Source organism: Psammomys obesus, unplaced genomic scaffold (genome assembly GCF_907164565.1).
Source record: "Psammomys obesus unplaced genomic scaffold, mPsaObe1.curated_primary_1811, whole genome shotgun sequence".
Classification (NCBI taxonomy): domain Eukaryota; kingdom Metazoa; phylum Chordata; class Mammalia; order Rodentia; family Muridae; genus Psammomys; species Psammomys obesus.
In genome coordinates this window covers 23,928,638-23,950,418 of record NW_026585895.1, presented here as the reverse complement: position 1 = coordinate 23,950,418, position 21,781 = coordinate 23,928,638, and the positions used below count along the sequence as shown (strand labels likewise).

Genomic DNA, 21,781 nt, shown 5'->3' with positions numbered 1-21,781 from the left:
CTGAGATCCTTCCCACTGCAGGTCCCGTCAGGAAGCCCAAGTATGTGGAGAGCCCCAGGGTGCCTGGAGATCCAGTTATGGTCCCGTTCAGAGAAGGGTCCAAGCCCTCAGAGCCCAGTGAGACTGGTAAGAATGTTTTACATGATGTCTGCCTCATTCCTCAACCACTGTGCATAGTGGCAATCTTCACTTCTGACGGAAACCCAGAAACCCAGAAACCCGAGAGTCCCTTGCAAGAATGCTTCTTGAACTAAATGTATTTGGGAGGTTTTTTTTTTTTTTTTCTCCTTGAGCAGTTGACAGAGATTTGTCCAGCTAATGTGAATTCTTGAAATTGTATACAAGAAGCAGGAATAGTTGAGTTGGGTGTATTTGCATTGTTGAAGGGTTGGGTCTTGTATCCTCTAAATTCTGACCTTCCTGGGTTTGGGACACATGCAAAGCCAGCCAGTTGACTTTGTTTTTTATGTTTATATAAACATATTACTTCTTCAGAATATTCAAGAGCAGGCTTTGGCTGAGAATCTGAGATTTTCACTAGACAAACTCACATTAGAATGCGTGGCGACTTGGAAAGCTTTAAAAAAGTTAAACATCTGTGATTTTCTTTAAAAAAAAGGAAAGAAAACCCAAACGGATTTAAGCCTCTTTTTTTTTTTTTTTTGCCATGAAGTCAGTGTATCACAACCCCATACCCACTTCTAAATCAAAATGTAAGTATAACATGTTACATGTTTGTAGCACTGAATAGGTGGATTAGTAGTTTGCTTATTTTTAATACTCAAGAATTTACTTATTTGTTCTTGACTGGGATTTTCTTTGTTCACAGAATGTTCTAAACATATAGTCTTTTCCCTATGGAAAGACGAGAGTAAAACTCTTAGCCTGTAAAAACTGTGAACACACACTTCTGATGGCTTGTAGTGCTGAAAGCTGCTCATGTGTGGAAAGAGCACTCAGCCAGATTTCCACTGTGGTTGCCTGTGACCCTCTTCCGCTCCCTCACGGTGGGGATGGAGAACCCCTCCCTACTGTATTGTAGCCACCGTGTGTGCATTTTGTGTCTAGTGATGCATGGAAAGAAGTGGGGTATGGCAGGAAAGCGGAGTGGGTAGAGCTGAAAAATGATTGGAAAGGCAGAAGCTGGGAGGGGTAGACGGGACCGTGGTATGGGGGACACACTGGACAGGCACTCAGTAGGCTTCCTGGCATGAGACATTCACCCTGTTCTTTGGGTCCAGGGGCCACTCGTGTAGAAGCAAGCTCACGCTGAGGAGTTGTGACAGGAGGGACAAAGCAGTAGGTGTGTGTGTTGAAGGTGGAGACTCCGTGGCAGTGACCAGTCAGGTTCGATAGCTGTCAGCTGATACAAGAGGCTATAGGTGGGGCAGAGGGGACTCACGGGACTGACACTTCATGAATAGAAAGAAAGGTTTATTGGGGGTCAGACTGAGGCTACCAAACCAAGGAAGGGGTGGGGTGTACAGGGTCTTTGAGCTGATACTGGCTGGCCAATTGATTGGGAGCTAGATGCCCTTGCCCCTTTGGGGTGAATTACGAGAGGTTCCTGGTAAACAGAAACCTTCCTTTAGGCTTCTGTTTATCTAATGAAAACCCTTCTGTTTACCTGGCCAAAGCCCTTCTCTTTGGCCCTGCTTTGGACCTAATGGGCTGTGACATATGTAGGAGCCCCCCCCCCCCCGCTAGCTTTTCTTCTATGTGTTGAGAGGAAAACAAAAATAGTCTTTGAACATGAATACTAGCCATCATGTTTAGCAGCTGTCTGCTCAATGCAGATGAATTCTGCCACTCCATACCAGAGTCTCTACTGACCACGGTCTTTGTAGTCCTGGCTGATTAACATCCTGGAGGTTTGACTGTATTAAACATAGACAACATCAGTAGGATCCATAGGGTTCTATGTTCGGTTCTTCTCATGTGAGAGGAGAGGACACATTTAGAATTTTTATTGGACTAAGAAATATGGTTCCAAATAATTCTCATTGTCAACTTTTCTCCTCTGGCTTGAGGCAGATTTGGACGCCATTCCTGGCAAGAGGAGGTGTGTGTATGCTTGACTGTGGGCCAAGCTAAACGCAAGAGCAGCCATTGGTCTTGCTAAAGTGGCCAGAACTTGCCCATGGGCTCATTCCTAAGATCCCAGGCCTAAATCAGCTCTGTCAGACCCCACTAGGAGCCAGAATTACAGCACACATAGGTTGCAGATCCAGGACCTGAGACATTTCCAGTTGGCTAGTTTTAAGCAACAAGGTGTGTTCCCTTCTGTGGGTGTGAGACAGGGGTATGGTTCATGTTTCTGGGTGCACGGTCACATGTAGAGATAGCCACATCGTGGCACAAAGCCCCAACAGTTTCTCTGTTGGCTGATGGATGGCGAGGCAGTTGCCTAACAAAACTGAACTTGACAACTAGCAAAGGGTGGTGTGTTTTGTAATCCTCGTGGCATCTTTTAGATTTCAGTGGAGTTAATTAAGACTGCCTTAGCAAAACTGCAAGTGTTATGTCTAGATGATTGAACCTGGAGTGGAGGCTTACCTGGGCTTTGACTAATGAAACAAACATGTACAGAGGCAGGAAGGGCAAACTCTACTTTCCAGAGTTTAACATCAGGATCATCGCTCAGTCTCCATGTGGAAGTTTGGCCTTCCTGCCTCCCATGCTTTCTTTGGGCACTCTTCTTTATGTCTCTATGACCCTCTGGCTGCTGTCAGTAGTTTCATGTTAGTGTTCAGCAGATTAACAGTCTCTTGAGCACAGTTCCTCCAGAGATGCCTTTGCTTATACACTATCAGTCTGGTTGAGCTGCGCTCTCCTAGGCTACCCTGTTTTGTTTTCCTGGCCATGCAACTCCATGAATTCTTGGTTCTTTGATCACTCTTTGGAATTTAAGTCAAAATAAAATAAGACCAATGAGCATATACAATTTGTTTATTAACTTAGCCACCTGGGAAGTAGGAACAACCAGATGAACGTTTTTTAATAGGCAGAGAATTTGTTTACTAAAGTTCACACAAACCTGTAAACATGTGTACAGAGACACGTACTGTATTTTTTTTTAGTATTTTGAAATATGTTTAAAACACAAATTTTCTACTCTGGCAGAACCAGTGACTCAATGGATCAAGAAAGCAATGCAACTCCTCTTCTGGTTTTTCTCCTCTGTCAAGTGGTCCTCATAGCCTGTGAACCACACAAAGCCGGCCCTTTATAAATAAACATCCTGTTGTTAACTGAGTGTGTTTTCCTCCTGAATAATATCCCTTCCTTTACAGGGGAAGAAGACCCCAAGGAATTACGGGGGATTATTACATTGCAATAAATAGCTTTATGTCTTTGGATTGGGGACAACCATATGCCAGTTCGGTTTACCTAACTATATCATTTAGCAAAGCATGCTGTGATAGGGAGGGGTGAGAAAGTTCTTAATCTAGTGAGTCATCGATCAGTAAAGATCAATCTCAAAATATGATGAAACTCATTTTTTTTTCCTTACCAGGTTGGTTTGCAAGGAAAACGAAGACACATCCTAGGTGGTGTGGTCTGTACATGACTCTGATCCGAGCCCACGAGTTTAAGGCTAGCCTGGTTTATGTAGTGAGTTTCAGGCCAGCCTAGGCTATGCAGCAAGACCTTGTCATAAAAGCCAAGACAAACCAAGAGTAAAACAACATGCAGCACTGTCATTAAGCACAAACCTGTTCTGCTGGGCATAGGGCATCTTTTTAGAAAAACATATTTAGTAATATTTTATTGATTCCTTTATTTTTTTTTAATTGTTTTTACACACATTCTAAACTATGTAAGGAAAAAAGGAGACATACAGGGTAATGGTGTCCGTGTATTCCCTACTTAGTTTTAGGAATGAAACATCACTCTGTTTTTCCTCATTGTATTCTCCTTCCTTTCCTGAGAGATAACCCCCCAGCCCACTTTAATTTTCAGCTTTTTAGATGGCTGTGTACCTTCTTCTGGTGGTTACTTGAGGTTTTGGTGGGGGTAGTGAAGTGGGAAGAAACTGTTTTTTTTTTTTTCTCCTCCTCACAATTTTTGAGGCCTGATAGGTAAAAATCCAGGGCTTGCAGATTGTGATGAGAGCTGCTTCCTAATTCTTCGGTAACCATCTTTTTGCTATGACCTCACACCGTATAAAGAGATCACAAGGTCCTTCCTCCATAAATGACATGAATCTCATCAAGAGGGCTGTGTATTTCCAGTCCCCTAATCACCTCCCAGAGGCCCCATTTTCTAACACTATCACACCAAGGGCTGGGTTTCAGCAAAGAAATTGGAGGGGGTGGGGCCTTACAGACATTCAAGGCAAAGCATCTGGTGATAGAACAGATGGCCGGAGCAGGTAGTGGCTACCATGAGGGAGAATGTTGAAGTGGTTTCTGTAGGGAAGTGAGTACATACAGTCTCTAGGGCAGAGTCAGGAAAGAGGGGATGGATGAGAAGATTTTGAGGGTCTTAGAAAAAGAGCCCAAAGACCTCTAATCTGTGAGATGACTGCTTCGGATGAGAGGAGACCTGCCCCTTTGATAGAAATTTTTAAAGAGAGTTTGTGTCTTGGAGATGGTGGAAAACCAGTAAGCAAAAGTGCTGAACTGAGAGTTGGGAAATCATGGTGGGTGCCTAAAAAGAGATCGGCGTGTAACCGGGCTCCCATTGTCTTAGAAGTGAAATGAAGTAAGTTAGACCAAAGGGAAGGAGTGTTTTGTTCTGAGAGAAGATTGCGGAGCAGCCTTGGGGTTTTGTTAAGACTGTGCTAGGTAGAGTCTGCTGAGGGGGTGGGAGAAACTGTGAGTTCTCTCTGTGTGTATCTTCTGGCTAGTTTCTACCTTGCAGGACATAGTTCACAAGGTTGGTAAGAGTAGAGGTGTGCCATCAAAAAAATTGAACATAAACATAGAGAGGGCTATTTTGGGCGAGTACTGAAGGTGAATGAATGAAATTACAGGTCAGTGGTGGAGAAAGAATTGGTGAAGACCACTGAGAAGGTTGTGGCTGTAGTTCTTTCTCTCTAATAAGAGGGCTTTCTTTGAACATAATTGTAGACTTCATATACAATCTCACGTGGGCTGTGGACCTAAGGCACCTGTAAGTTCCTGACTATGTTTATTAGGTCAAACCTTTTTTTTTTTTTTTTTTTAAGTAGATAGTTACCCCTTGACAGTTTCAGATTGGCCTGCGAGCCTCTCTGTGGAGGCCTGTCACAACTGGGCATTGATGTAGGAGAGCCTAGCCCACTGTGGGTGGCATCCATCCACAAAGGTCTCCTTGGGTCTGTGTGAGCCCGGGCAAGCAACTGAGCAGTGCTCCCCTGTCGGTTCTGCTCCAAGTTCCCGTCCTGGCTTCCGTCAGTGGTGGGCTGGAGCCTGGAAGACGACAGAGACCCTCCCCTCCTCCGAGTTGCTTTTGGTCAGTGTTGGGCCACAGCAACAGCAGGAAAACTAGAACAGTGACTCTGGGAACTCTCCGTCACAATTAAAATCGTTGTTCAGGAGAACTTCAGCACTGCTGAAGTTTGGTGGGGGTAGTGAAGTGGGAAGAAACTGTTTTTTTTTTTTTTTTTTTTCTCCTCCTCACAATTTTTGAGGCCTGATAGGTAAAAATCCAGGGCTTGCAGATTGTCGGAGCAGGCTCCCGCCTCTTGAGTGGCCTGATGTCCCTCACTGCTGCCCGCTCGCACCAGGACTGAAAATTCACTCAAGCATTCCCCTGCTAAGACACTGAAAATAATTAGTGTTATTAAATCCTGACCCTTGAGTACCTATCTTTTTAGTATTCTGGGTGGTGAAGCAGGGAGTCTGCACAAAGCCTTTCTCCTGTCTGATAGCTGTCTGCAGGTAAAGCATTTTGCCCTCATTTGAATGGCAAGCTAGACTAGCAGCTTTGCAGATGAAACATAACATTTATTTGAAATAATGATTGGCAAACTTATGATTGTTCACAGTTGAGCATTTATCACACATTTTATTCCAAAAGGGGTGAAATGAGCATGAAATGAGCCTGTCACTTCAATAAAAGAAACAAACAGAACAACAAAAAGACACCTCACAGGATTAGTCATCAATGCTAAAACTTGACCTCTTAAATGAAAGTTGCATTTTTTGGGGGGGGGGGGGGGGGAAACTTGGCGCCTGTCACATTGAGCTTGGTAGCATCTCAGGACTTTCAGTTAAGAACTCATGTAATATTAATGATTATGATAGTTTGATATTGTGTAACGAAATATGCCAATGTTTTTAAGATTTGCGCAACCAGAATGTTTCCAGGTGACCCAATCCATGATGTTATAAGATCCTCCCTGGGTAAATGGTCCCTGTAAAGCATGAGCGGGCCGGGGGGTAGCTCACTGGTGGAGTGCCAGCCCATTTAGTATGCACAGTGCCGCGGGTTAATTCTCCAGCACAAAACAGAACAAAACCCATAAAACAGATCATTGGATTTTACGGGACCAGAGTACAGAAAGTTAATTGGGACACATTAAAGTCTGCGCAGGAATTTACCTTTAAGAAATTGCTACTTGTCAGGCCTTGGCGAGGTGCAAGAGAACAGCTGCAGCTGGCTAAAAAGGCTCCTCTGTTTCTTAGGTTATAGTTCCGTGGTTCCATAAGACTACATCCCAGGGCTGGGCGTGGATCACGTGTCGTGAGCACGTGGTTCTGTGTCCAGTCCCCGGCACGGGCAAAGCCAGAAGCAGAATGTCGGGGTAAATGAGTAGAATGCAGAGGTAAATGAGTTGAATAGCATAAAGCTAGCTTGCATGTAGGTGTATTTTAAATGTTATGGCCTGTAAGCAGCAGATTAGCAGGTAGATGATCTGTTCGCAGACACTGGTTTTTGGAAATAAGAACAGAATTGTGGTGGCTCGGGAGAATTAACCGGAAAGAAATTGAAAGTATAACCTGGGTGTTGTGGTGCATGCCATTAATCACAGCTCCCAGGAGGCAGAGTCAGGCAGATCTCTTGAGTGTAAAGCCAGCTTGGTCTATAGAGTGAGTTCCAGGACAGCCAGGGATACACAGAGAAACCCTGTCTCAAAAACCACAACATACAAAAATACCCAAGAACAAATAAACAAAAAAAGAAATTGAAAGGCTTATAGTATCAGCCAAAGAAGGCAAGTTAAGCAAGATGCAGACCATCGGTAGTCACCAAGATTTGGAAAAGAGGCCTAATGCCAGGTCCAGGGCCCATCTCGCTTAACACAGTTAACTAACAGATATCTTGGGAGCTTGGTGTGTTTCAGTTGTTCAAGGTTACCTAGCTAGTGAATGACCAGGGGTTGGACACAGTACCCATTGCACGTAGAGAACAGAGAGGGGAGGGGAGGGGTCCTTCCTGTATGGAATGACCACCAAGGACCTTGACGGGTTCCCAAATCAGAAAGAGCCCAAAATAAGTAACTTAATAATAGACCCCAAAAGTTTGGAAGACATGAACAAAGTGAACCCCAAACCAGTAGACAGGAAGGAATAACAGACCATCTGGGCAGAAATCGATGCAACCAAGGCCTAAAAGACAACACAGAGACCCAGTGAGACAGGAAGCTGCCTTCTAGAAAAAATGTACAAGACTGACAAACCCTTAGCCAGATGAACCAAAAGACAGAGGGAGAGGATCTCAGAGGTGAGGTTAGAAAATCCTAGCACGGACAGCTAACAGAGTCTGACTTTAAGGAGTCGGGGAGCTTCATTGGGAAGGGAGCCGTGAGCATGGGCCTTAGTGAAAACCTCTGGTGTAAACAGTAAAGGGGGAGAGTTTTTGTCTTAGAATAGTGAGTTTAGAAGATGCCATCTGGGCAACTGGGTGGGTGTGTGAGGGTTGTGGGTATATATATGTGTGTGTGTGTATGCATGGATATCCAATTATTTTTAGGGAAGAGAAATATAAGCACATTTGAAAATTCATGTGAGTGTGTAAAACCAGTGAAAGGAAAGCAGAGAAGTGTAACCTTGCTGTTAAAGCCAGCAGGCTGCTGACTGTCTTGTGGTGTGGACGGCATTTCTCACATGTTGCTGGTTTTGAGGTTTGCAGCCTATAGGAGGTGGGTGTGGCCACGTAAGCGATGAGGAAATTGAAGTTCTGAGAGAGGGTCATGACCAGAAGTCATGTAGCTTCAGCACAGAGGTCTCATCGGGCTTCTGAGGTGGCAGGGACGGCAGGAAGAGAGGTTGAAGCACACTCGATGATTTGAAGTGATGGAGGCGGTAACAGAGAGAGTTAGCCCGGTTAGCATATGGGCTGCTTGTTGATGTCTGTGCAAATGTAGTACTCTTGAGTGTGAAGAGCTAAAAGAGGCAGAAGGGAAGAGATCTGTGAACTTCCTATTAACGTCCCACATGAGCTGGCTTTGCACAGTGGGTCCACACTGAGGTTTGCGTGTGTGTGTGTGTGTGTGTGTGTGTGTGTGTGTGTGTGTGTGTTTGGGGGTGTTACTGAGGACATCGCTGTCCATTTGCTTAGTGGGTTTACATCCATACATCATAAATTCTTCATGTACTTAAATCTGTGAGATGTGAGCTGAAATGAGCTTTTTTGGTTTTGTTTTTTTCTTTTCTCTCTGGTCCCTGTTCCATGGATATTGATCAAGCAATCCCCATTATTGATGAAGAAATTAGTATTAACTATAAGAATGAGAGCAGGCTCTTTGTTCTGAGAGGCCCAGTAGAATTCCATTTGGATCACTCTGGAGCACAAAGCAGCTTCAGGAGGAAACCTAATCCTAGCACTGTGAACTTCTGTTCGTAGTGGGCCGACACGGTATGGGCTTCCCAACACCCCTTCTCTCCCAGAATGGCACTGTTATTCTTCACTCAGGAATAATTCCGCCAGAGTGAAAGTGCAGTCAGAGAAAACGCTGTGGATTAGGGAAGACAAATGAGTGGCTTAGCGAACATTAAGGAGCCCAGTCTGAAGGGGACCAAGGATATGGTCACTAACATGAAGTTTAGAAAAAAATAGCCCCCTCCAAAAAAATGACAGTTATGGAAGCCTCTGGGGGAAATGCAGTTTTGGTGAGGCAAAATGAATAAAGAATGTGTGTCTGTCTGTCTTCAACCTTAGCATGCTTTTGGAGCTTTGGTAATGGCCGAGACTAGGTTGAACAGGGAGCAGCGGTTCATGGCGAATGTGGTGTCTCTTTTCATCCAACTTGGCCATGAAGCTTGGAGTTGCCATAGTTCCTCATCTCATTTGAACATGGAGATTTGAATGACTAGTTTTTTTTTTTTGGGGGGGGGTGCAGGGTTCTCTCCCTCCTTCCCTCCCTCCTTCCTACCTACCTTCCTTCCTTTTTTTTTTTTTTTTTTTGACAAATATCTAGCTGTGTAGCCCTGGCTGTCCTGTACATACTGTGCAGCCTAGGCTGGTCTCAATCTTGCCACAGTAGTCCTTTTTCTTTAGTTTAAGTGCTAGGGTTATAGGCCGACTGGTTGTTTTTAGGTTTTTGTGGGTTTTTTTTTTTTTTTTTTTTTTTTTTTGGCATGGGAACTTGGGGTGTCTATGTGCAGGTTCAGGGTGGAGGTAGCAGTAACTGCCCAGGGGAAGTATTGTCCCTTTGTCCCTCTTTGGTGTACAGGTCCTGTACAGGGTCTAGGTCAGTGCCAAATGAGCCATAGGCTTATGTTTGTCAACAGGGTAAATCCTGTGGCAGCCGAGCCTGTGTGTACAGCTGCTTCTGGCCTCTGTCCCAGCTGCCAACAGGGTGGAGTTTCTGGCTCCTTCCCCAGAGTCTTTCAGGTTGAACCAGACGCTGGGCTTTCTGGGGCTGGGACACAGTCACGGTGGCGCAGCAGTGTGGAGACTGTTTCGCAAAGGAAGAGGGGTGTGGCGTAGAGAGGCTGCTGAGATGTGCCCCCTCACCCACTCACTCCCCTTTCCACCTTCATCTCAGTCCCTGACCCCCAGCCATCTTGCCTGGAAGCAAGATGCCTGCAGGAGAAGGGTGAGGTTTGGAGGATGAAGTGGGGAAGTGCGGGAGGATGTCTGTAGAGCCTGTCCTCCGGATTCAGCCTTTGGGTGTGCCTAGGTTGTGTTGATTTGGTTTGGTTTCCACCTTCCTTTCTCAAGTGCCATCTCTCTTACGAAGCTGTCTGTGGTTTGAAGTCTCTGGTGGGAAGGGACTTTTTCTAGGGGTGTGTCAGGGGTGTGGTTCACCTGCCCTGGGGTGTTTCCCTTCCCCTGCTGTTGGAATGGGCCCGTGGATATTATGAGTTTAGCCCAAATGATCTGGAAACATCAGCAGGCTAGATAGAACAGTCATTGTCATTGTAGTTCTAGAGTGACTAAAAATATCCATCTTGCAACCAATCCTCATGCCCCAAACAGTAAGGTTTCTGAGAGCAAGCAAATGCGGAATACCTCTTCTTTCGTGAAGATGTCGCCAGTCTGGTTTCTCTCAAAGCTGCCATTCTGGGTATGTGATGTACGAAAACCGCTCTGTAACTGAGGATAGAAACAAAAGTTTTGCTCACTTAGACTTTGCAGTTGCTTACAACAGGCAAAGTTAGAACTAAATGTGGCAGTGATGTTGGCTCATAGCATTACGTTATTTGTCCCTCACGTTCCTCCACTCATTGTTGGCAAAGTAGATATAGCAAGTACAGGTCTAGGTGTCTTGGCCAGTTGAAGAGCATACAAAACATGGAGTAACTGTCTTGAGAGTTACACATTGTTCTTAAGTTCCAGCCTCGGTACACATGGTTAGCTTCCCTATATAATCTCACTCCAAGGGATGCTGTAAGGTGTGAGAGAGGAGTTAGAGCAATGTCAATATTTGTCATCCATAATTGACAAAAACCTAAATACCCTTGGGCTTTGGGGTTCGAGATTAGTCTCCAGGTCGGTATTTAAGTAAATTCCAACATGAGCATTGTCCTTGGTACAGAAATCCAGATGACAGGCCTTAGAGACACGACGGTGCCTTCCAGCATTGTGTGCTGAGAATGTTTTTCATGTGGCATGGACAGTAGTCATTAGATCCTGTCTTGTGACTTGTTTTACTGTTCTTTGATCCAGCGTGGATTCTTATGATTGGCACCTAAGTTGGAATGGTGTCTTGAATCTCACTGCTATGGAATATGTACAGCAAGTTTCCCACCCGAGTCCTCCTGCACCTGTCTTGTTGAATGAAAGCTTGGATTTCAATTTATTGTGACCTCTAAATACCCTGGGTCTCTGTAGCATGCCGTTTTGGTGTTAATGCTGCCCTCCTATGACATTGGATGTGGTGCTCGGTGAAGTAGAAGCCCGTTCTCACCTGGAGAGGGGTGTGCTGTACCCGTTTTTCACATGTGTGTGAATTGGACTTGCTATCAGAGAACAGCCCAGGGAATCTTCCTTTTCAGATTAAATATTTCACCTTTCGCACTTGGAGTTTCTCTATCGCCATTTTCCCAACCTGTCACAGCCTCCTAATTAGAATGTACTAGAGGGCAGGTAACACCATCAAACTTAGTGCATCTTAAAAGGGCGCACAGAAGCGTCAGACAAGCAGCTGGAGTGAGAACACCTCCAGATGCCATGCCGGACCTCTCCAGAGGGGCATCTTCACTGTTCTCTTTCTTTGTTCCAGAAGCGAAGGCCGATCATGAACCAAGCTGTTCTCCGGCAGCTCAAGAACTGTTGACAAGGCTGGGATTTTTACTGGGAGAAGGGATCCCAAGTGCCACCCATATAACCATTGAAGACAAAAATGAAACCATGGTAATGCTGGAAGAAGACATTGCACTTCCTGTCTGCTTAGCATGCACCCTCCCAGTGTGTTGGGGGAGGGGACTCATGTCACTGTTTGGTCAGATAAGCTCTGGGCTCTTGCGTTTTGAAATTTATGACAAAGGCTTATTTCTGGGTCTCTGCAGGGGATCGTGGTGGAAGTAGCTCAGGTGAACAAGAAGGAGTCAGAACTTAAGAGAATGTCTGTATTAACCTTATAGCCACAGCCCAGAGAACAGTGGCTGCATGATTTAAGGAGCTGTTCTGTGCTAAGGCTGCTTCTGTCTTGAGAGCACCATTCCCCTCAGATGACTGCCTTGGTCTGTGATTACCTGTGGTGTTTTAGCCATTGGGGGATTGGGGAGAGGGGGTGGAAAGTCAGTGGGGTGAAGAAGAGATATATAGGAGGTGAGTCAGAGACAAAACGAGAGGCAGTTGGATGGTTCATCCTCCAGAGAGGCACTCTCTGTCCCAGGGAGCCCAGCCACCAGCCTCTGCCTCCTCTGGGTGTGCAAATGGCAGTGAGAGGCTGGAGCTTCTCACTGCAGCCGTCCAGGGCCCCTGTGAGGAGGCAGGGCCCGGGAGCCATTGATTGAGACCGCAGTGGTCACCAGCCTCCTTTCCTGAGCACACCCCATAAATCTTCAGGAACAGAATCAGGCTGCTACGGTTGCGAAGCCTTACAGAAACACAGTCTCCAGGTTTTCTGTACAGAGGTCAAAGAACCCATTTGTCTTCTGCCGGCTTTAAATGAAAGGAAGTCTGCCTGGTGGTGGCCATCTCCGTTTTATGAAATTGTGTTCCCCGCTGAAGTAATTACTGAGGCTGCCCTTTCAGTAAAAATCAAAACCTCCAAGGAGGCAGCTGGAACAAAGACACATCTCCTTTAGCATTTGGAAAACTGTGTCTGTCCTTGTTTAGCCTCCATTTGTCTTGTGTTTAAGTTCCGTTACTTTAGCATCCAAAACAAAAACCTGTGTTGAAGCGTGATGCGTAAGCCATGTTAACTCCCCCTCTGTTCGTCTTGCAGTGCACAGCTCTGAGCCGAGGCATCAGTCCCTGCTCCACGCTGACGAGCAGCACCGCCTCTCCCAGCACCGACAGCCCCTGCTCAACCTTGAATAGCTGTGTCAGCAAGACGGCAGCCAACAAAAGTCCCTGTGAGACCATTAGCAGCCCTAGTTCCACCCTGGAAAGCAAGGACAGTGGAATCATAGGTAAGAAGCCCACGGCCTGGCAATGTCATGGCTCAGTGCACATCAGCCGGAGTGCTCCAGAGATGGGTTCAGTGTGGTCCATGAAGGTCAACCCGTAGACCCTGCCCTGTTCATTGCGGAGAGCTCGGGGCTGTGTGCGGCCAAGAGAAAGAGCTTCAGCCTTTATATTTTGTGATGCTTATTTTAGATCACTGGGTGTGTATGTGTGTATTAAAAAGGAAAAAAAAAAAAAAAAAAAACTCACCTTATTAGATCCGGCCTGTGAGATTACTTCCCCTGGGCAGCTCATTCCTTGGGCAGAACCAGGCATGAATGCAGGATCATGAAATGCCTGCATATGAAACCGTTTCCACAGCCCAGTCTCAAGGTTGCTTTTTTCCACTGATGACCTTAAGGCCTGTGTTCTCTGAATGTTGCTTATAATGGGATCTGGCCACAGTTTAGAGGCCAGGGTTTTCTCAGGAAGCCTTCCCCATGCCCCCTATCATAGCTGTGGTCCCGCTGAGTTGAGTGTAAGAAGACTGAGTTCTCAGTGGCTTGAGCGACATTCCTTCTCACACTTGTCTAGAAAACCGAGGATTTGGGTTAACTCATTAGCCTGTGGACCTGTGTGATGTTAGAATCCACCGACTCTCAGAGCGTCCGTTTCCATCTCCCAGCCCAGACTGAGTGCCTGTGTGACTCTGCAGTAGTCTCAGTAGCGACTGAGCTCTCCAGCTTGCCTGCTTTGCCGCAGTAGTCGGCGGACGGCGGGTGCGACCCGAAGGCAGCACCCAAGCCTTGTGCTCTACAATTGTGTTGATCTCCTAGCGGGTGTCTTCTGAGAGGCTCACGGCTTCCCCTTTGCTGGGCCTTGTCCATGTCTTTGAGGGATAGTCACGTGTTCTTACTCACTGTCTCCGCATCCCCGCTGTTAGGTAGTCAGTAAGACCTCTGAGTTCCATATTCTCCAGTTAACTGGAGTTTCATCCAAGTGTAATTTAGAACACCGGATCATGAGTTCATCCAGTGTAGACTTTGAAGACCCCAGAGAGGACTGGCGTCAGGCTGTGGGCTTGCTGTAGAGCTGCATGTATTGCAGAGGAGTTAGCCTTAGCCAGGGGGCATCTTCCACTAATTTTGGTGGCATCAGATTATTATTGGGTTTGTTTTATATTGTTCTCATTGCAGTATCAAAATGTAATTTACACATCATAATATATCACTCACTCAAACTATTGGTTGACTTCCAGTATATTCAGAATCATGTATCAGTCCTTATAAGCTGATCTCAGAGCATTGGTGCCATCCCTGAGGGTAACCTTCTGCCAGTTTGGAATCATTGTTTTCCCGAATTCGCCAGGCCTGGTCGTCCAGTAGCCTGCTTCTGCCTGTGTTTGAAACGACTTGGGGAATTTTGTATGAATGGAGGATTTACCACAAATCCTTCTGTTTAGCGTCAAGGCCTTCCCCTGAGCTGTGCCAGCCGGTTGACATTCCCATCTACTGTACTTCTGTTTTATGAATTCGCTTCAACAAACTCTTCCCCAGTTCCTGCCTTCCTTGTGCTCTGTTTCTTCTCTCTCCCCCGTGGACAGATCTTTGTGTGAATTCGGCAGTAGCTACGCGACTTCCTTAGCTCTTGAAATGTCGTGTCCTTCTGCGAATCTAACCTTCCTTTCCTTCACGGATTTGGCCATGGCTACCTTTTTCTGAACGGGCTTCTTGTTTTTACTGTTAGTTCCAGACGTGGCGTTACGTGTGTCATGGTTTTAAATGTGCCATTTGAGGTGGGGTCAAGCGTTTACAGTCAACCTTTCGTAACAAAACCGCCACCATCATTCACTTTCTCTCCCTCGGGTCCATTGCTGAAAATGTGAAAGTGATGTGTTTTGCAGCCTTGGTATCAGACCAAGGCTTCGAACCTTCGTGTACAAACCTGTGAACCAAGTGAAAAACAGCTAAGCTACATCCCCAACCCCTGCGAGCATTCATACACACACAGGCCCTCGCTTGGCTTGTACTGGTGGTGAGAGAGTAGGCAGACAGGAGGCTCTTAACTCACACTTGATGGGATTTAATCTTCCCCAGTCTCTGCTCATCAGACTCCGTGTTATATGCTGCCATGGCACCGCGGTGATTTCCTTCAGCGTGCTTGTTACTTAATTTCCATATGGGCGGGGGGGGGGGGGCTTGTTTTTTCCAGCTCTTTTCTGAGTTCTTAGCCAAATGCTGGAAATAAGAAATTGCAGAAAGAATTGCAGTCTACTCTCCAGTGGCGCAGAAGCAGGGAACATCTCCTTGGTTTATAAAGAACTACTCAGGATTCCTATTTCGAGTTGGTTCGTGAAAACTTTTAATAGCACAGTGTCTTTTTTTTTTTTTTTTTAAACAATGTATTTTTAAATAAACATGTACTGTGTTTTGCTTGCATGTGTGTCTGTGAAGGTGTTAAGATCTTGGAGTTACAGACAGTTGTTAGCTGCTATGTGGTGCTGAGAATTGAACCTGGATCCTCTGGAAGAGGATCCAATGCTCTTAACTACTGAGCCATCTCTCTAGCTCATATTACAGTGTCTTAAGCTCTGCTTTGATTGAAAAAAAAAAAAAAGCAGGACCTTTTATGTCACCAATTTGTTCCTTGGCTCAAGCCAATGTGTTCGATTAACTTGGCCAAGCGTGAAGAACTGAAAAGATGACGTGAAAGTGAGAAAAGGGGTTAGTAGTCTATTAGGGAGATGGGCGGCGCCAGCTTCCAGGCACCTGGCTTGTACCACATAGTACAAGGCCCTAAGCAGAGGAGGGAAGTGCTGTGCTGGTGACAGCCTGCCTCTGTTCTCGCTCTTCTGTGAACTGTGGCCCTGAAGTCTGTTGCCAAGGCGTGGTAGGGAGGAGAAGGAAAAGAAGCAAGAATTTCCTCTCCAGGCTGACTGGAGCTGCGAGTGTCTGAAGAGGCCGGGGGGGGGGCTTCCTCTGCAATCGGAGCAGGGTGTACCAGTCCCCGAGCCTGAGCTGACAGGTGTCTGTGCTGTCCACCTGTCCACCGTGGTTCTCTCGTTGCTGGGGTGAGGTGTGCTTTTTTGGCATCTGAAGAACTTGCTGACTGTATGAACTTGTAGCCCGTGGTCACAGCCTTTGGGCAGCAGAGGTGTTTAGGGCAGCAAAGTGCCTAAGAACACCATGATCTTGGTGGGCAGAAATGAAGGTGAAACACCCTGGTTTCCCGCCCGGGAGGGCCTGGCAGCAGCTTATAGAATATGTGTTAGTGAGGATCCATATTCCAAATTATACGAGGCCTGGAGGAGAGAGGAACCACTTTCCTGTAGGTTGCTATCTTCAGTAGGGTATGCCTTATGAACCGGGACAGCCAGCGTCGGATAGCAAAGGCTGTGCAGGGGAGTGAGCTGTGGAAGGCAGAGGCGGCCTCTGCATTGCATGCTCGGGGCAGCAGAAGGCTCAAAGCAGTGCTCCGAGCACAGTTCACTCAAGGCGCTAGTGGGCATTTCGAACAGTGCTACCCTATTGAAAATTCCTCTTACGATTTAGGCTGATTTCTAGCATGCTGATTGTATTTAACCTAAATCACTCTACACGGCAGATGCAGGAAGAGGAAGCTTGTGTTGCCACATGCCCGGGCAGCTTCCTCAGGGTTGCCACAGGTACCCCGTCTGCATTGGGTTTCCACTGGTTAGCAAGGGGCCAGTGACCGTTAGAACATGCTGGGCCCCCTTCCAGTGCTGCTCTGGGAGACCAGGGCCTTAGGGACCCTTCAGCCCCTTTTCACCGCTGTTGTGACACCCAGCCTCACTTCATCCTATTTCAAGAGGCTCAGATTCTCCCGACATTAAAGTATCTAGAAGTGAAATGTTTCTGTCATGTAGAAATACAGGCTAAGCAGATAGGTTTAACTGCATTCTCTAAGAGTGGCTTTAATTTTTTTTTTTAAAGAAAAGTTTTTATCCTTTACTTGCTGAAACCATTGGCATTACCTGGATGTTAGTGTCTGATTTTCAAATTTGCAGTGTGAAAACCTGCTCACTGTGAACCCCAGCTGTACCTTGTCAGAGTAAAGCAACTGGCCATTGCTTGCTTTGAAAGGAAAGCTTTCATAAAGAAACAGGCTTTAAAGGTGTTTCCTCTATGCCTGAGAAAATGGTTTTCTTAGTTGCTTCAATTAGAATGTGTTAATCCCAGTTTGGGGGTGGAACCTGTATATAGTCATTGGAATACCTATGAAAGCTAATCTGACCTTCAAGCACGGCTAGAAATACTGTGTTTTAAGACACATTCTGAATTGGATTTGTTTAATTTTTATGTCCAGGTGATGATAAGTATTTTAAAAATGTGTATTTCAAGAAAATAGATGTTTTCCACTTAGGAAGACAGAGGATAACACATTGAGGAGAAAAAACATGTAGTAACCCTGGCTCTTCTACCAAGATTTCATGTATATAAATATATACATGTATGTTTATGTGCATGAGTGTTTTCACGTGTTTGTGTGTGCACAGGTGTATGTGCATATATGTCTGTATGTGTCTGTGTAGGTGCGTGTGTGTGTGCATGTGTGTATGTATGATGTGTGTATGATGCCATCGATGTGGAGTTCAGAAGAACCTACTGGAGTCACTTTCTTCCTTCTGTCTTTATGGGACCCCAGGCTGCCAGGTTTGTGTAGCTGCTGTCTCACTTGCCCAAGATTTAAAAACAAAAACCCACCACATTTAAAGATAATTTTTCCTCTCTATTAATAGTAGATGTACCAAGAAGAAGTATTTCAATTAGGGCTGAAGGTGGGGTCTGTTCAAAGCCTCACCTATTCTGTTCCCTTCTCTCTCTCTCTCTCTTTTGTTGTTTTGTTTGGTTTGATTGGTTAGTTGGTTGGTTGGTTTTTCTTTTCTAGACAGGGTTTCTTTATGTGGCCTTGGCTGTCTTGTACTCATTCTGTAGACCAGGCTGGCCTCAAACTTAGAGATCTGACTACCTTTGCCTCCCAAGTGCTGGGATTAAAGGTGTTTACCACCAACTCCTGGCTCCATTCTCGTCTTCACTATTTACTCTGGCCTGTCCAGCTTTTTACTTGCTTAAGTGTTTTGCAGCATCCTGCAGCTGCTGCTTTTGAGACACTGTGTTGGGAAAACTCTGGAAAGGCTAGAGGACCCTCCACAGTGGCCTTGTTCCCCAGCTCTGCATGTCTCTCCGAGATGGTTTGTGTCAGCCACCCATAGCCCCTCCCCTGCCTTCCAGCTGGCCACAGGAGCCTGCATCCCAAGCATCGTGGCTGTAGGCAGTGAGTGTAGATGCCAGCTCTTTGGCTGCTTCTGTCTTTGCTTTCCTGGGGTGCTGATATTTGCCCCCTCTCCCCTGTTCATTTAGAAGTGGGGAGTAAGTGTATAAGCTTTGATGGGAACACCTTCATGGAAACATTCTCATGCAGGAAGGGCTCGTGCTAAGTGGTGGGGCCCTTGGGCCGTACCCTGCTGTAGCCTGATGGGATGTGCTATCATTTGCTTCCCTGAACTTGCTGGAACATAAAAAGTCGTCATGGGCTGACTTTTATCTTCTCCTGACTCTCTCTCTGCCTCCTCCCAGGCTTGTGAAATGAAGTGATTCTAGAGCTAGCCTTAGCCTGCTCACTCCTGTGACTTTGTGTCTCCAGGGAGGTAATCAGATGCAGAAACTTAATTGTGCTTTCTTTTCATTTTGTACTTGTAAATCCCACCCTTTTGACTCTCCACTAACCTGCCCTGTTGACACCTGTCCTGCCCCCTCTCTCCCAGATTAGAATGCTTTGAAACTGATTTGGTAATAACTATTTAGAATGTTTCAAATCTGGGTTAATATTCATTTCGCTACGTTGCCTGCAATTTAAAAATCATCGTTAATTATAGGAGCCTTTTTTAATCTCTTGGGGAAAGGAGGAAAGTTTCTCTTTACATTTGTGATTTGGTAACACAGTCAATGTGGGGAGAAATCCTTGGTGGTTCCAGCTGGCAGCACCTGCATTGACTGCAGTCGCTCTGTGCGTTTGGGCTCTTGGGGCTGTTCTGTTCATGCTGGCAAGCACATACAGGCACCTGCTGGATGCCAGGAGCACGCTTGCTCAGTACAGGGGCAATAAAAAGTAAGGGCACAGTGTCTGTATTCCAAATTGCCTTGTTATGGGACTGTGGAATCGTCAGGCCTGCCACTGGCTGAGAAGAGTGGCTCCCACAAAAGGTACTTGCTCTAAGTGTATAATGCCAACCACTGTCTGTCAAGAGCCAAAGGGAGTCTGGAGCTGTGGGGCATGGCTTGAGTGTGTCAGAGGCTCCAGTGTGGATGCAGTCCATCCATAGATTTTTTTTCAGAGCATTACCAAAGCACTGTGTAACTTCTGCTAGGGGAAAAAAAAAAAAAAAAAAAAGCTCACATTCAGGTCTTCACACTTTTTCTGGAGACTCTTGTTACCTTGCCAGGTTCTGTGGTGGCGGTGTTCTCGTTGAGAGGCGGGTCCAGTCCCCTCCCTCCCACACTGCCCCGCCTGCAGCCATTCCTTCAGGTGTTTTCACATTGAAAGCCCTGATGAATGTACCTGGGAACTGCAGCTGGGTCCCTGGCCTTCCTGCATGTTGTGGCAAAGCATGCCTTGCGCAATGCGGGTGAGCGCTGAGCTGGAGATTCGGTACAGAGATCTGGCTGTCACAATCCAGCGCACAGGGTTCCCAGCACAACACCCAAAGGGGCAGGACTAGCCGGAAGTGCCAAGCTGCCATTCTGGGGCTTGTGCCGGAGGAGCAGCCAGGCAGTTCCTGGAGCTGGAGGTTTCCAGGGCCCCATCCGGGCATTCCCTCTGACAGGAGAGGTAGCTTGCATTCCTACCCAGGGAACCTTCTCCTTGTTGAGCTAGAAGGTATTAGGAGCGGGGAGCAGGTGAGCCAGGGACTGTCGTGTGCCTTTTTGCTACTTTGTAGCGGGGTTGGCCTGGGTTGGGGATGCGAGAGATGAGCTGTCCTGCATACCTGTTCAGAGAGATGACGCCAGGAAGGCTTCAGCTACGCAATCTTTGCCTTTGTTGCTCCAGGAATCCAGAGCATGCCCAGGTATCCTGAACAACTGTTGGTATGCGGTGTGAGTTCAATGGAGCGGGCTGAGACCTTTTGTCTGGCCAAGGACCTAGGGAACTGCTACAATGCTGCCTTGATAAAGCTGATTTCTTTTTTCTCAACCTCAGAGTTCCTTTGCTGTCTTGAAATGTAACTTCTGAAGTGGTCGGAGACCTTCCTTTGGTCCGGTCAAGGAAGGCACTGAAAACGCTGCCTGTCCTCTTCCAGCCTGTTTCATCCCTTCATCCACCCCCATAAGCAGCCGTCCTGTCCCTTTCTCATCTGATCTTTAATTCGTTGCTGTAGCGCTTTAACTTTTAAGCTCTCCCATCATCCGTTCAGCTGAGTTTGGAAGAGAACAGATGTTTCAGTGCTACTTTATTTTTCTTGGTTGTACAGGAAGGGGAGAGAACTATTGTGCTAATAATTTAAGAGGCGGTTTAACTCTGACCTCCTATTTAAATGTTTCCTACCCTGGGGAAGGGTGGGGTTCTCTGTACTTTGAATGTGGGGAATGAGTGACAACTTATGCAGCGCTTGAAGTAAACCATAATTTCTGTTTCTCCCCCATTCAAAAAGTGTGTATTTTGGGTATATGTTTTGTAGTACTGGGTGCACATAGTTTGTTAGTGTGCTCAGGAGTGCACGTCCCAGATTTTCTGGAACTAGTGTAGCACTGTCAGAACAGCATTCTGAGGCATGTGACACTTAAGAGTTGTGGGGCCTTCTTGTCTATGAGGATGTTACGGGGAGTGAGTGAGTGAGTGAGTGAAGATACAACAAGGGCTTAGAGCAGAGCCCAGCGTGCCATGAGCACTGTTATGCCCGGCGAGTCAACACTATGGTAGGCATGTTATTTCTTAAGGATTCTCATTACCTAATTGCTCCTTAGGGGTAAGCACTGCTCACTTGTAGAACCAGGAGTTTTCTGTGGGGGGTGCAAGTCAGACAAAGGAGATGAGGGCAGAGAAAAGAGAAGGTTAGCAGTCAGGATCACACAGTCTCACTTGCTTTCCTAGGTGAGGCCAGACAGTGCCGTTAAGTTCCCAGTGGGAAAAAGAGAAACACAGTTGCACAGGTTACATCTGCAAGGTGGGCATGCATCCTGTTGCCACCCGCCTGGAGAATCAAACCACAGTTGCCAGTTCTGAAAAGGAGGAGGAGCCAGGTTGGCTCCCAGAGCTTTCGTATTTCAGATGTTGTTCTAAGGGTGCATTCACCCTGTTGTGTGCACCCTCCCTGCACCTGTCTCTCCTCTGTAGCTCCAGGAGGGTTCCGTGAGCAGCCTAAGCTTGGCCACTCGGCTCAGCGTGGATTTGCATCATAACCTGTCTTGCTTTCTTAGTGCTCTCTTAAACCCACAGTGTGACTTAGGTCCCAGAGAGCGACTGGGCTCTGCCTGCACCCTGGTCTTTCTGATTCAATTTTAAGTGTACCTCCAACATAGACGCTGCAGTGAGGCAAAGAGTACTATATTGTTTGGTGACTGAGCAGGTCACAGTTGTTAATAAGGTGACCTCATGATAGCAAACCTCCCGTAGCCACAGCCTTTTGTGCAGTCCCTTCTAAATGTACGGAGCCTGGGAGAGCCAGGGAGGCCTTGCAGATGCTTTGGTTGCACAGAGAAGGGAGCTGGTGTTGGGTGTGCCACCAGCCCTCTCCCAAAGCTGTCTCCAGCTCTGTAAAGCAGGGTGGGCTCCTGGTCTGGCCTCCTCTTCCCACTTGTCATGAGGATCCTCTCTGTGTGTACGCCTTGGTATC

General features: G+C 46.6%; 1 protein-coding gene across 4 annotated transcripts in view; it reads left to right on the top strand.

The window, feature by feature from the left end:
- Positions 1–21,781, top strand: part of Tanc1 (tetratricopeptide repeat, ankyrin repeat and coiled-coil containing 1) — a 226,749-nt gene that overhangs the window by 146,429 nt on the left and 58,539 nt on the right. For all 4 annotated transcript variants that reach the window (XM_055600204.1, XM_055600202.1, XM_055600203.1 and 1 more), the window contains 3 exons: positions 22–126; positions 11,600–11,730; positions 12,770–12,956. In XM_055600204.1, coding sequence (XP_055456179.1) covers positions 22–126; positions 11,600–11,730; positions 12,770–12,956 — 423 coding nt within the window. The remainder of the gene's footprint in view (positions 1–21; positions 127–11,599; positions 11,731–12,769; positions 12,957–21,781) is intronic.